The sequence below is a fragment of the Trachinotus anak genome, unplaced genomic scaffold (genome assembly GCF_046630095.1).
Source record: "Trachinotus anak isolate AG129_WGS33_773 ecotype Australia unplaced genomic scaffold, CSIRO_AGI_Tana_v1 ptg000011l, whole genome shotgun sequence".
NCBI lineage: Eukaryota > Metazoa > Chordata > Actinopteri > Carangiformes > Carangidae > Trachinotus > Trachinotus anak.
In genome coordinates this window covers 97,674-110,684 of record NW_027273862.1, presented here as the reverse complement: position 1 = coordinate 110,684, position 13,011 = coordinate 97,674, and the positions used below count along the sequence as shown (strand labels likewise).

Below are 13,011 nucleotides of genomic sequence, written 5' to 3'. Positions count from 1 at the left end.
CTGCTCAATGTGCAATATACCTGTTAAAAATCAATATATACAGTCCAAAATAAACAATAACACATAATACAATTAAATTAAATTAAATTAAATAAAAAACAATCTTGTAATTCAGTAAGGATAATTTCAGTAAGGATAATACTCAAATCAGATAACCCCACTGTGACAGGACTTTTGAGATGCTGTGAAATTCAATACAAAGTGTAAAAGTGTTGTACAACAGCTTAAAAGATGCTGGATAGCTTTTGATGGAACCATGCTAGCAATTTCTGGAGTCTTTGTGCTAAGCTAAATGAAACATCTTTGGATGTAATATATTTGCTCCAGAGATTTTATGTAATGAATATCCTTGAGTGATGTGGAATGAAGACAAGTTGTAAAATGGATCTGTATGGGTGTTTTTGTAAACATGTTTGTCCTGCAGCTGTTTATAATGGGTAAGAAAGAAACTCACTTCTTTAAATTTCATGTAAATAAATGTGTATTTGAGAAAGAGCGATGTCAATCTGGTCAAGATGTTTCCTTAAACAACATACATTTTTTGATACTATCTCAGCTGTCTTTACCTGAATGGTCCACAATGCTGTGACGGCCTGTATCTAACTATGGCAAAGATGGTGGGCAGCATACACAGAAACAGCATGAAAAGCAGCATGGCCAGGTAGAAATTGTTTGATCTGAAAAAAGGCAAAGTAATGAGAACATGGAAGTGTTAAAATGAACAATTTCAATATTTGTGTTGTTTTTAAACCTTCAAACCTCCTGCTTTTAGAGCATTCTGCTGAACAATTCAGCAAAATGCAGCAGAAATTATTACAGAACAACATTTCAAAATGATTCACCCCACTCATCTCTTTCAGATAAGATGTGTTGCTTATACAAACATGAAGTATTTTTCTTTTCACTAGCTGTAATGATTCCTGTCTCAGCCCTGTTTATTTTCTTCCCTTCCCTCATATTCCTCTCTGCCTCAGCCACCTGACTTTCCAATCCTACATGCCCACCTGTCTCTCATTCCCTCATCACTCATTCCTGACTCCCACATCCACATCCCAGTTTGCTATCAGTTCACAGCGTATATTACCAGCTGTCTTTACCCAGTCATTTACCAGATTGTTGTGTCATTTATGTTTCATCTAATAACCACTTCCTGTCCTAGTCCACTAATTACTTTACTGTTCCTGATGCATTCTTGGTTTTCATAGCACCCTCAGTTTAACTAATCTAGACCAATGCCGGTAGCTGTTTCTTGACTTAGTCCAAGAGAATAGGTGGTGTAAAAATGCAGGAAATTTGTTTTAAATTACTTTTTTTTATGGGGGAGGACCTCCAGACCCCCTGCTTTCTTTTTTTCTTTGTCTTCCTCTTTCATTTTTTCTCTCTCGGTCCATGGCGCAAACAGCAACAAACACAGATCTCAGACTTTCAAAATAAGACCTCTTTTCAGATCACGAATAATACTATCTGGTGATATTAACTTTTAACCCTTAATGAGATAACAATGAATACATGACTGACTTATTAACATTTCAGCTTTTTAACACTTTCAGTTTAAACATATCCCAGCCTGATGGTGGAGGGGTTAGGACGTGTACCACATGGGCAGATGCTCTTAGCAGGCGAGTGCCGGTTTGACTCTCGACTGGCCCGACTCTTTCCTGTTTGTCATTCCCCCTCTCTCTGCCTCTTTCCTGTCACTCTCTACTGTCCTGTATAATAAAGGCAAAAATGCCCCAAAAAATAATCTTAAAAAACAACATATCGCATGAATTACTTATCATGACCACAATATCATTATCACAGAAATTTTCATCTTATTGGACTATGAATTTCCCATTTTTTAAAGCTTGTAATAGGTTATGAATTATGATGCTCATTTTTTCACAGGAGCAGCTAGGGAGCTATCTAACACCTTGGAGAGCACTGCGGCATTGTTTTTTGATTAATTAGTTCATCCAAATTTTTAGCTCAACATGATTATTTTCTATGGGTGGGTTGGGGGGCCTCCAAAAAATCCATAGCCCCAGGGGCCTACAGTAATGTTAAGACACCCCTGGCAGCACATTCGTGACAGCAGCAGCTGAAGCAAGGAATGGGACTCCACACTCCAGTGGCATTTCAACACTGAACTAAGATTACAAAACTTCAGTTTCTTTTGATAATATTAAAATCTGAGATTTTATATCATGGCATGACATTTCAGCAATGGTGCAAAATTCATGGTCAAAATCTCACGGATAAAACATATGATTGGATGAGTCTAAACCTAAACCTGCACTGATTAACATGTTCATCATCATAATGTATTTCTCTACAATGGATCAAATACCTGTGTGTAATGTGAAATCTAATCTAATAGTGGTGAACCTACATAAATTATGTTATATATATATATATATATATATATATGAATTTTTCAATTTTGGACAGGGCCATCCTAACTGCTTCCCTGTTTTATTCCCAGTGTTTTTGCTATGCTAGGCTAAACATATCCTGACTCCAGTCTTGTGCTTAACATATAAATGTTTAACATTTTGGACATACACATTTTCACACATTATTTTTAAAAATGCTTCCATTTTTTAAAAGCCTGTGCTCACAAAATAATCCCCATGAATAAAGCCCTACTGCTGCATGTTTTTACTGAGACAGTGGCAAAGTTGATAGTTAACAATAATGTACTGTCATGTTGGATGTGATGCTCTTGTGTGTGTTATGAACATATTCAGCTTTGACCAGTATCTCTGAGAGCCAGTTGTCAAACTATTCTCCGTTATAGTTGCTGCATTTCTCATTTGAAGCCAGGAACATGAGACTACTTCAGTGATGCTAAAGCAAAATCCATATTATCACCAACAGAAATATTGTCAGTGATAAATACATTCAAGTGTCTCAGCACTCCTTAATTATCAGTAAGAAACGTAAAAAAAAAATGCCTTTTATATTATCATCTCTCTATTCTGCTGCATTTAATGGCTCACATGATGTGTGTGGGTGTCTGCTTGGATTTTCCACTAAATCTGGGAGTGACAGATAAGGACTGAAAGAGGCAATGACAGCCTGGTTACATAAATCAGAGTGGGCTGAATGCCTTAGGCATGTATCTGTGTGCATGTATAGGAAGATATAGAGCTACACACTGATTTGTCACAATCACAGCAGAGCAGGACAATGAAAAGGGATGACAAAAAATAGCTACAAAACCCCTCTTGATATGTGTTTGTGCAATAAGAGCAGTGATGCTGCAGTTTCATTTTTGTTGAAGGGAGGATCACATGCTCAAAGCTCAGTTACAAGGACAAGAAAATATGAACATAAAATCATATGTACTTTTGTTCTGGGAGTGTATGTGAGATGAAAGACTTCTGTGTATCATCCTCTGTGTCTGTCTTTTCTCTTTCACTTTTAAGCTAGAGTGCATTCAGAAAGTATTCAGACCCCTTCAGTGTTCTCAGATTTAGTTGTGTGGCAATTTAATGCTAGAATAAAAAAAGAAATGTTTTGCAAATGTATGGAAAAGGAAAAACTGAAATATCACATTGACTCAAGTATTGAGTATTCATTCAACCAGGATTCCTAGAGAAGGTTGCCCATCCAAATGGAGCAATCAGGGAGAAGCTTCAAAGAACCTGTGTGAAGATGGAACTTCCAGAAGGACAACTAGTTCTTACATGCGGCTTGTAACCTTCTTTTTTTGTGTACAGAATTATTTTGTCAATGTGATATTTCAGTATTTCCTTTTTGATAAATTAGCAAAAAATTCTAAAATTCACTTTTTACTCAAGTGGTCTGAAGAATGAACTGTATTACAACTATACTATGTGCAAAAGAGCCATATTGCCATATAATATTATATACAAGATTTCAATACACTAAGATATTCAATATTAATGAATACTACACTGTATTTATAATAATAATAATAATAATATGTTATACTGCTGTACTATACTGTATATTGGTGTACTATTACTACATCTCACTTCATGTTATATTACACTTATACTCCATGCTATTTATACTGTGCTATATTTTAACCATTTTGACAATATCATGTAAATATGCTACACTGTTGAAAGATACCACTTATCACTTTGAGGGTTGGAGGGGGATGTACCCCTCCTCAGCTGACACTGGGGAGGGGTACACACTGAACCACTCTATCACAGGCTGGCAGAGACCGTTAAGCTGCATGACTTTGGAGTGTGGGACGAAGCTGGAGTACCCAGAGGAAGCCCACGCAGACACGAGGAGAACATACAAACTCCACAGAGTGGAGGCCCCAGCCGGCCAGCAGTGTTACCCACTGTGCCATCATGCTGCCTGTTGCATTTTTTTCACTAATGGTCAATTATTAGTATTTAAAGATGCACTATTTAATTTTTTTTTTAGTATTTTAAAGTGAATGTTATTTTGTTTTGACTTCCAGGGCCACCGTACTTTCAGCTTCATTCTACAATGTAGATAATAATAAAAATAAAGAAAAACCATTTAATCAGAAGGTGTGCCTGAATATATATATATATATATATATATATATATATATATGGTTGAGGTTAGTGTATGGGTTAGGCAAGTTTTGGTTAAGGTTAGTACAAGTATTCATGAAATTAATGTAAGTCTACTTAATGTCCTCAAGTGTGTGTGTGTGTGTGTGTGTGTGTGTGTGTGTGTGCGTGTGTGTATTCGTCAGACCTGGAGGCTCGGAACACTTGCTGATGGGGAACATTACAGGTGAGGACGGCCCAGCTCCTCAGATACATCAGCCCAATCAACTTCAACACATTGAAGGCAGGAAGACAGGGAGAGAAAAACGCTCCCATCCTGGAGGAAATAATGAGGAAAGTCAGTAAGACAAACAAACACAGACACACACACTTAACCCTAAAATGAAGTCTTAATCTTCAAACAGCTATTCAAAATTGTGGCATCCAGCATCTTGGCTTACACAAAGCTGTTGGACACCACAAGCATAATGGGATCCCCACAAATATATTAAAACAAGGCCACACACACACACTCAGTCACATACACACACTTCGGTCACACCCCATATAAAAGACATTATATCCAGTGGCTCATGGTTTCACTTCATTATGTTCATTGCTGCAAGGCGACATTTCTGAAATGAGTTGAGGAAATACAGTCAGGGCAGCCACATGGAGAGATTACAGAGGGCCACAGTCCTCTAAACAGGGTCATGGAGCCTGGTCAGCACCAGCCAGACTATTAACTATTGGATCCTCTATTACACACACTGACGAGGCAGTACTCGTATAATGGAATTGCATGGAAAAATTTTCTTAGAACTTCATTGGCTTAGTAATTTATTATAGAGCGTTTTTCAGACTTACCATATCATTCCTTGGTTATAAATCAGATGCAAGACATTCTCAGCTATTTTGAACTCTCCATATTCAGGCTGAGGAAAAACAAAAAAAGCATGATGGCAGTGTTGTTTATGTGGTTTTCAGCTTTTCTGCTTTTTCAACCATTTTGTTATTTTTTTTTACATTTTTTTAACACACAAACAGTTACTTAGAATAGAGTATTTTACAGGTCTTAAAGCATGTCTACAGGAAATATGTCTATAGCTAAAAATATTCATCACTTTCTCCTGAGCGTTGGTGGTGAGGATGAAGAAAGAACTGTATACAACCTTATGCAGCCAATGCAGAAACAATTTCCTTCAATGTTCCAAGATGCTACACAGAACAACAGAGCTATAAGAGTCTACATAGAACAAACTAAAACTACATAGACTTAGACAGGACTACATTAAGTACAAGACAGGACTACATCAAGTGCAAATAGTGGAAGACAGTACAATCAGACAAGACTGGCTAAGAAGCATGGAAAGGGACAGTGCAGTGCCGCTCAGTAAACAGTTGCATGGGGGGACTAAAACTCATGGACTGATACTGATTAAATATTTAACTTTTTTATTTAATTTATTCTTAAGTCATCATCATCACTGATGCATCATAAAATACTGTGGATGCATATCTCAATTGATATTCGCTGCTGTTCAAAAGGTTGGGATCGCTTGGAAATGTCCTTGTTTTCCATGAAAACACACATGAAATTAGTTTGAATAAGAAATATAGCAAATTAGCAGGGCATGCAGTCATTGTCAGAGTTAGAAATAATGATTTTAGTTGAAATGATGAATGTGTTCTTCAAATTTAGTTTTCATCAAAAAAGCCACCTTTTGCAGCAGTTATAGCCTGGCACAAACTTCAACATCTGTCCACAACACATTTTTCCAGTGTTCCGGTGTCAAATCTCTGTGCTCTTTTGCCCATTTCAATCTTTTCTTTTTATTGGCCAGCCTGAGATATGGCTTTTTATTTACAATTCTGCCATGATGTCCAGCATCCCAGAGTCACCTCCTCACTGTTGTTGACACTGGTGGCAGGTACTGTTTAGTGCAGCTGCCAGTTGAGGACCTGTGAGGCATCTTTGTCTTAAACTGCACACTCTCAGGTATTTGTCCTCTTGCACAGTTGTGCACCAGGGCCTCCCGCTTCTTTTTCTGTTCTTGTTAGAACCAGTTTGTACTGTTCTATAAGGGGAGTAGTTCACAGCATGGTAAGAAATTCTAAGTTTCCTCACAATTTCTTGCACTGAATAGCCTTCATGTCTAAGCACAACAATAGACTGATGTGTTTCCAAAGAAAGTTCTTTCTTTGTGGCCATTTTGAGCATATAAACAAACCCACAACTCCTGATGCTCAGGATGCTCAAGATGTTACGGAGGTATTGCATTCACAAGGCGAAAACCATGTTTTTATGAGATCAGCACGACCTTGGTGTTAATGATATATTGTGTCCACGAGAATGGGACAGACAACCTGGATGGAGGCATAAAAAGCCATAAAATTGAAGAAGAGACTGTATATATTAGAGGTAGGATTGACAAGGGAAATGATTGATATCATTTTTGTAAAGTTGGTAATGTAGGTGGTGACAGTAGTCAGGTGTTATTACAGAGGATGATACTGGACACAGACCTGCATAAAGACCTTGAGGCAGCTGTGGGAGTTACAGAATTTTCCTAATAATTACTTAAATGTAGAAGCTGCTGTGACAAATTGTGCCATTAAAAATACTAAAACCAAAAAAATATTTAGCAGGAAGGTAGTTTAGTAGTTTTTGTGACTCATACTGGGAGTACAGACACTTTGTTTAAACAGTGTACCGTTAAACTAGAGTTGTTCCAATTATGATACTATTATCAGAAGTGCAACCAATACTGTCTAATATAGCAATCAGGAATTGAGTCTATGCACCAATCTGACACCACATAATGTATAATGATAAACTTCAGATACACAGTGAGCATTTATATAAGTGATTATGTCCCAAGCTTTTTGATCCATATAAGCAGTTAATCATTGTTATCATGATCACTATGAATGGTTTCCACTTAAAAAAAAAAGCAAATATTCATTTAACCTGAGCCATGCCTGACAACAATGACATATATCACATCCATACAGGGTTCGTAGTATGCAGCTGATACACCTGTTTATTTATTTTTTATTTTTTGGCAGTCTACATCAGCCATATACAAGTTCAGGTATTAGAATCAGTAGAAAAAAATAATCAAATCTCTCTTTTTAGTACAGTGCTCCACCCAGCAGCTGGTTAGCTTAATTTAGCACAAAGACATGAAGCAGGGAGAAGCATCTAGACTGCTTCTGTCCAAACATAACAAAATCTGCCTCTCAGCACCTCTGAAACTCACTAATTAACACATCTTGTTTACCGAATCTGTAAAAGAACCGAAGTGTTTCACCTCTTTCAGAATACCAAACTGCGCAACTTACAAACTTGCTCTCTAAATCCCAGCAACAGCAGTCGCTCAGGTAGCGAACCACCAAACCCCTGATGAAGTCAATGAGCAGAATGCTGGCCACTGTGAAGATCATGTCAATGATGGACAGCTTCAGCATCTCCTGCAGACACACATAAACATATTCATGGGCACGTAACGTACATATACAAGTGCTCATGATGTCAGTAATGTTTTTAGAGCTTCAGCACTCTGCCATGTGCATATTTGGAACTGCATCGGGAGGAGATGTTACAGTACAGTCATGATAGTGATAATGAACATATCAAAAATGTCCCTAGCAATTATTTTGTAGATACTGTAAAAAGAGAATTATGTAAAGAGTAATAATGCTTAATGGTGTGTAAACTAACAGAGATACCCTCATATAGTATAAATAAAGCCACTGAAACAGCACGTTGATCATTAGCGAACACATTCAGAGCATAAGGAAAAGTGATCCCAATTCTGGCATTTTTCCTCTTACTGTACATGGCAAATGGGCAAAGACAACATGGACAGACACAGAGTGAGTCTGGCATTTTCATTTATAAATCAAGCCATTTTCAAATATGATCTCTAATCTAATACAAATGTGAAATGTATGAATCTAGCTCCATCTCAACAGCCATTAGAATTTGTATGACTTTTTCAGCTGTTTTCAAAGGACCTAATCTCTACTGAAGAAAGGCAAAAAACATGCCAAGTGAATGTAAAGTGTGTTACGATAAGAAAGAACCTGTCCAACGTAGGTCTCCCAGCACTGGTCCTGCTGAGAGCGGGTGTTCTTCTCAAACAGAGCTGTCTGGTTGGAAACAGTTCCCGAGCTGTTCCTGCTGTTGTTGGTCACTTCTAGCACTGTAGCAATGGTCGCTATGGTGCTGTTGCGATGTTGAGATGTAGAGATCTCAGACACCAGGGTGGAGACGCTGTCTGCCTCAGGCTGAGAGATGGTGGCCAGGAACGAGCTGAAGTCAGACCAGTTACCTGTACTCACTGGGACCTGGATGACAAATATGGTAGCATCCATCACCAGCTATGTGCTATGCTATTCCTCAATGACAACTAATAATGCATTAGTAACTTTGTAATGAAATCCCCTCATTTCCAAGAGTGAGATGAGATGCATATCGAACTCATGTCTGTGTGTTAAGTACAGAGTTTGAGTCACGACAGGATTAGCCAATCTCGGCATTTGAGTAGCCTGCTGATGGCCATTATCCAAGGCAAATTCAATGTATAAAGACAGAGCTGGCAATGACAGCAATGCAATGCACACGCAATACAGGCAGTGTGTTCCCAGTGTAACTAACACTAGCAAGCTACACAGTGTTTTTCAGGATGCAATCTTTTTGCTACATGCGTTTAAATATGGTTTTGCTGTTCTCCTTAGGCTGTGCTAGTGATTTAAATCACCATTACTGTTAACTTTATCAGAAAGATAATCCCATGTCAGAGGTATCGCATATATGAGAGGAGAAACTGAAATCCAGAGACAATCAACAATGATGCACAGCTGGCGCAGAGGCTTTGCTGGATCTCCATGAGTCAGATGAGAACCCAGGGCCAGAGAAAATCACTGAGATGTTACATGTTCAACAAGGTAAATGTACGTAACCACAGTGGTTAAACCACAGTTAACCTTCTGGGATTTTTACTTCGATTTAGGGTGAAACCGATATCCATTTCATCTCTACTCATAAAGGTGTTTAATAAATGTAGTGAAGTGGTAGCATAAAGTAGAATAAAATGGAAATACTCAAGTAAAGTACAAATACCTCAGAATTATACTTAAGTACAGCTAATTGAGTAAATGTGGTAGGGCTGAATTGATTCCTTGAGAAACTCAATTAACTCGATTAGTAAAAGTCATAGAGGCAAATTCTTTGCAACAAAGTTTAATTTAATCCATATGACGACTCAGTAGTCACAGTGAGAGATGAAACAGTTATTGGTTTCATGCTGAAATCACAGTAAAATCATGGTTAGTATTAATTTTAAGTAACACAATAACTGTTTGTTACCATAGTTAACTACTGTGAATAATTTAACTTGTTACTTATTACGTTCTGTATCATCAACCAGCAGCAGTCTCCAGACGTATGCAGAGCAAACAACATGGGTTTGTCATCTGTCAGTCAAAACAACAGACAGTGACAGCACTGCTCCAGAGATTTTTCAGCCTCTAAAACCTTTTCACACAAAAGTTAGCAAGTGTTTAAGTGTTTTTTTTTTTAAAGCAAATAAACCAACAAAAAAAGGCAATTGTCCCCTTTAAACTGTCAGACGAGTTTGTCTTTCTGTCATCACACATCGGTCATCACTGTTGAGAATTTACTAAGTACAGTTGAAGTCAGCAGTTTACATCCACCTTAGCCAAACACATTTAAACTCAGTTTTGCACAATTCATGACATTTAATCCTAATAAACATCACCTGTCTTAGTTAGGTTAGGATAACTACTTCATTTTCATAACATGAAATGTCAGAATATTAGTAGAGACAATTATTTATTTCACCTTTTATTTCTTTCACCATATTTGTAGACCCCCTTACTTGTACATGCTTTTTCGGTTCTGAATACAAATTTTCAATTTCATTGGGGTCAGAGCTTTGTGATGGCCACTCAAGTACACTGACTATGTTGTCCTGAAGCTTTTTTGCCACAACTCTGTAGTCTACTTGGGGTCATTGTCCATCTGGAAGACCCATTTCTGTCCAGGCTTTAGCTTCTTGGCTGATGTCTGCAGATGGTTCTTCAATATATCCACATACTTTTTTTCCTTATAATGCCATCTATGTTGTCAAGTGCACCATTAACTCGGATTATATCAATTAGCCTTTCCGAAGCTTCTGTAGCCATGACATAATTTCCTGGAATTTTCCAAGCAGCTCCAAGGCAACGTCTGACCCACCGGAACTGTGATATAGTGAATTAAAAGTGAAACAACCTGTCTGTGTCTGAGGCTTTAGCTTCCTGGCTGGTGTCTGCAGATGGTTCTTCAATATATCCACATACTTTTTTTTCTTATAATGCCATCTATGTTGTCAAGTGCACCATTAACTCGGATTATATCAATTAGCCTTTCCAAAGCTTCTGTAGCCATGACATAATTTCCTGGAATTTTCCAAGCAGCTCCAAGGCAATGTCTGACCCACCGGAACTGTGATATAGTGAATTAAAAGTGAAACAACCTGTCTCTGGACTATTGGTGAAAAAATTGTCCTTGTGCACAAAACAGAGATGACTTTACTGACTCACCAAAACCACAGACTGATAACATGAAATCTGTGGAGTAGTTAAAAATGAGTTTTAATGACTCCAACCTAAGTGTATGCAAACTTCTGACTTCAACTGTACATGTGTAAGCCTCATTCAAAGTTAACATACAATATTTCTTGTCAGAATTGCATCTGGCTAAACTGATTAATTCATGTTATTGAACCTTGTTGATCATGTAATATCTCATTGATTTCCTCTGGCTCTGGGTTCTCATCTGATTCATGGAGATCCAGCAAAGCCTCTGCACCTTTTGTGCATCTTTGTCTCTGGATTTCATCCTCTCCTCTCATATACATGATGCCTCTGACATGGGTTTACCTTTATGATAACCAAGGTTAACTATACGAGCCCAGCCTGCAGACTCAACGTTGTTTAAAGCACTAGTGCAGCCTAAAGAGAACAACCCTCAGGGCCACCATAGATTCCAGTGTTCATGCTCAGCGAAACACACAGACATGAGATTATTCCTCTTGTCATTTCTCTCTTAAAAAAAAAAGAAATACAAACAATCAAACTGTTGAACTATTTCTTCAATACCAAATAATGAAATGTAATAAATCAGTTTAATACATACATAAAACCATACAGTGTAATATGATTTTCCTGTTAGTAAAGATTGGTACAACTGTCACTGATAAGCTGTATCCAGGGTTTAGCTAGTTTAGCTTTTATCTGTAGAGCAATTATGCACATTGTCAATGTGCAATGTGATCAACCAAAGTGTTAGCACCAACACTGGCCTACTGCAAATTCAGTAAACCAAGAGAAACATGGACATCCCACTTTTGTTTTCATCACCATCTTACCTGAATATGATGATTAAAGGGTTGTTTCACTCTAATTACAAAACATGTTGATTTTCCATTTGCACCTGTGGCTTTTGTGCCATGTAGAAAGTTTGTGTTCTTTCTACCAAAAAGACTGTTGAGATCAGAGGACTATCCAGAGTGTAACTGGGACATTATTTCTGGAAAGAGAGGATTACACTCTAAACTGGATAACTTGTGATCACTTACTACTGGCTCTTTTTAAAGCCACATACCCAGATCACAGGAATGTAGCTGATTTTATCATAGCTTAAATGAATGATGGTCAGAACTATGAAAACAAGACAGGTTGTCGTAAAGACAAAAACTAAAACAATTTTTCAATTTTTCTGTAGTCACTATACTCACAGCAGAGCTCATGCTGTTGACCTTATCCAGGAGGGCAATAATGAGGCTGTAGAGATTCCCAAGGTATAAAACAAGTACTCTATAAACACATGAAAATATGGTCAGTGTTAGTGGGTAGTAAGGCCTGTGTAATTAATTCTGTATTAGGCAGCAGTTGTTGGAGTGAAGGATACCTAGCCAGCTGAAATCGCAGTGAGGTTCGTGGATGGTACATCTCAAGCTGAGCCACCAGCTCAAAGGCAGATGGAGCAATCATGGTGATGAGAGAAACCACCACACTCACCTGGATGGAGAAGGGACATAAAAGTCTCTATCATGGAGGGTGTATTCCAAAATTCTTCCTTTTGAGAAAAAACATTTCAACTGAAAATTCTTATGCCATATGACAGTCATGTCCTTTTGTTTCTGTTTACTTTCTCAGCAAAGTAGTTTTATTAAATGTTTGTCAGGCTTCACTATGTGTAGCAAGAACATTGACATCAGCTTGAATGTTCTGTTCTGCCATTATAACATAACTTTTTATATAACTTTCAAATTAGAGTTGAGTTGGGGTTGAATCGAGCACTTGATTGCACTGCATGCAGTCCTTACATGTTTAAATTCAAATACTTAGTGGTCTTTCACTGACATTTTGGGGCAATGTATGAGTTATGAGACAATTAGTTAGTTAACCAACTATAGAATAATTGATTACATTATTTATAACTGATTTAATA

At 37.6% G+C, this 13,011-nt stretch overlaps 1 protein-coding gene across 1 annotated transcript in view; it reads right to left on the bottom strand.

Moving 5' to 3' along the window:
- LOC139627498 (transmembrane channel-like protein 3) overlaps positions 1 to 13,011 on the bottom strand; it is a 44,655-nt gene that overhangs the window by 5,794 nt on the left and 25,850 nt on the right. Inside the window, exons 11-17 of the mRNA XM_071488287.1 lie at positions 12,469 to 12,578; positions 12,296 to 12,374; positions 8,577 to 8,840; positions 7,833 to 7,961; positions 5,355 to 5,422; positions 4,696 to 4,824; positions 567 to 677 (exon numbers count right to left, since the gene is read on the bottom strand). Coding sequence (XP_071344388.1) covers positions 567 to 677; positions 4,696 to 4,824; positions 5,355 to 5,422; positions 7,833 to 7,961; positions 8,577 to 8,840; positions 12,296 to 12,374; positions 12,469 to 12,578 — 890 coding nt within the window. The remainder of the gene's footprint in view (positions 1 to 566; positions 678 to 4,695; positions 4,825 to 5,354; positions 5,423 to 7,832; positions 7,962 to 8,576; positions 8,841 to 12,295; positions 12,375 to 12,468; positions 12,579 to 13,011) is intronic.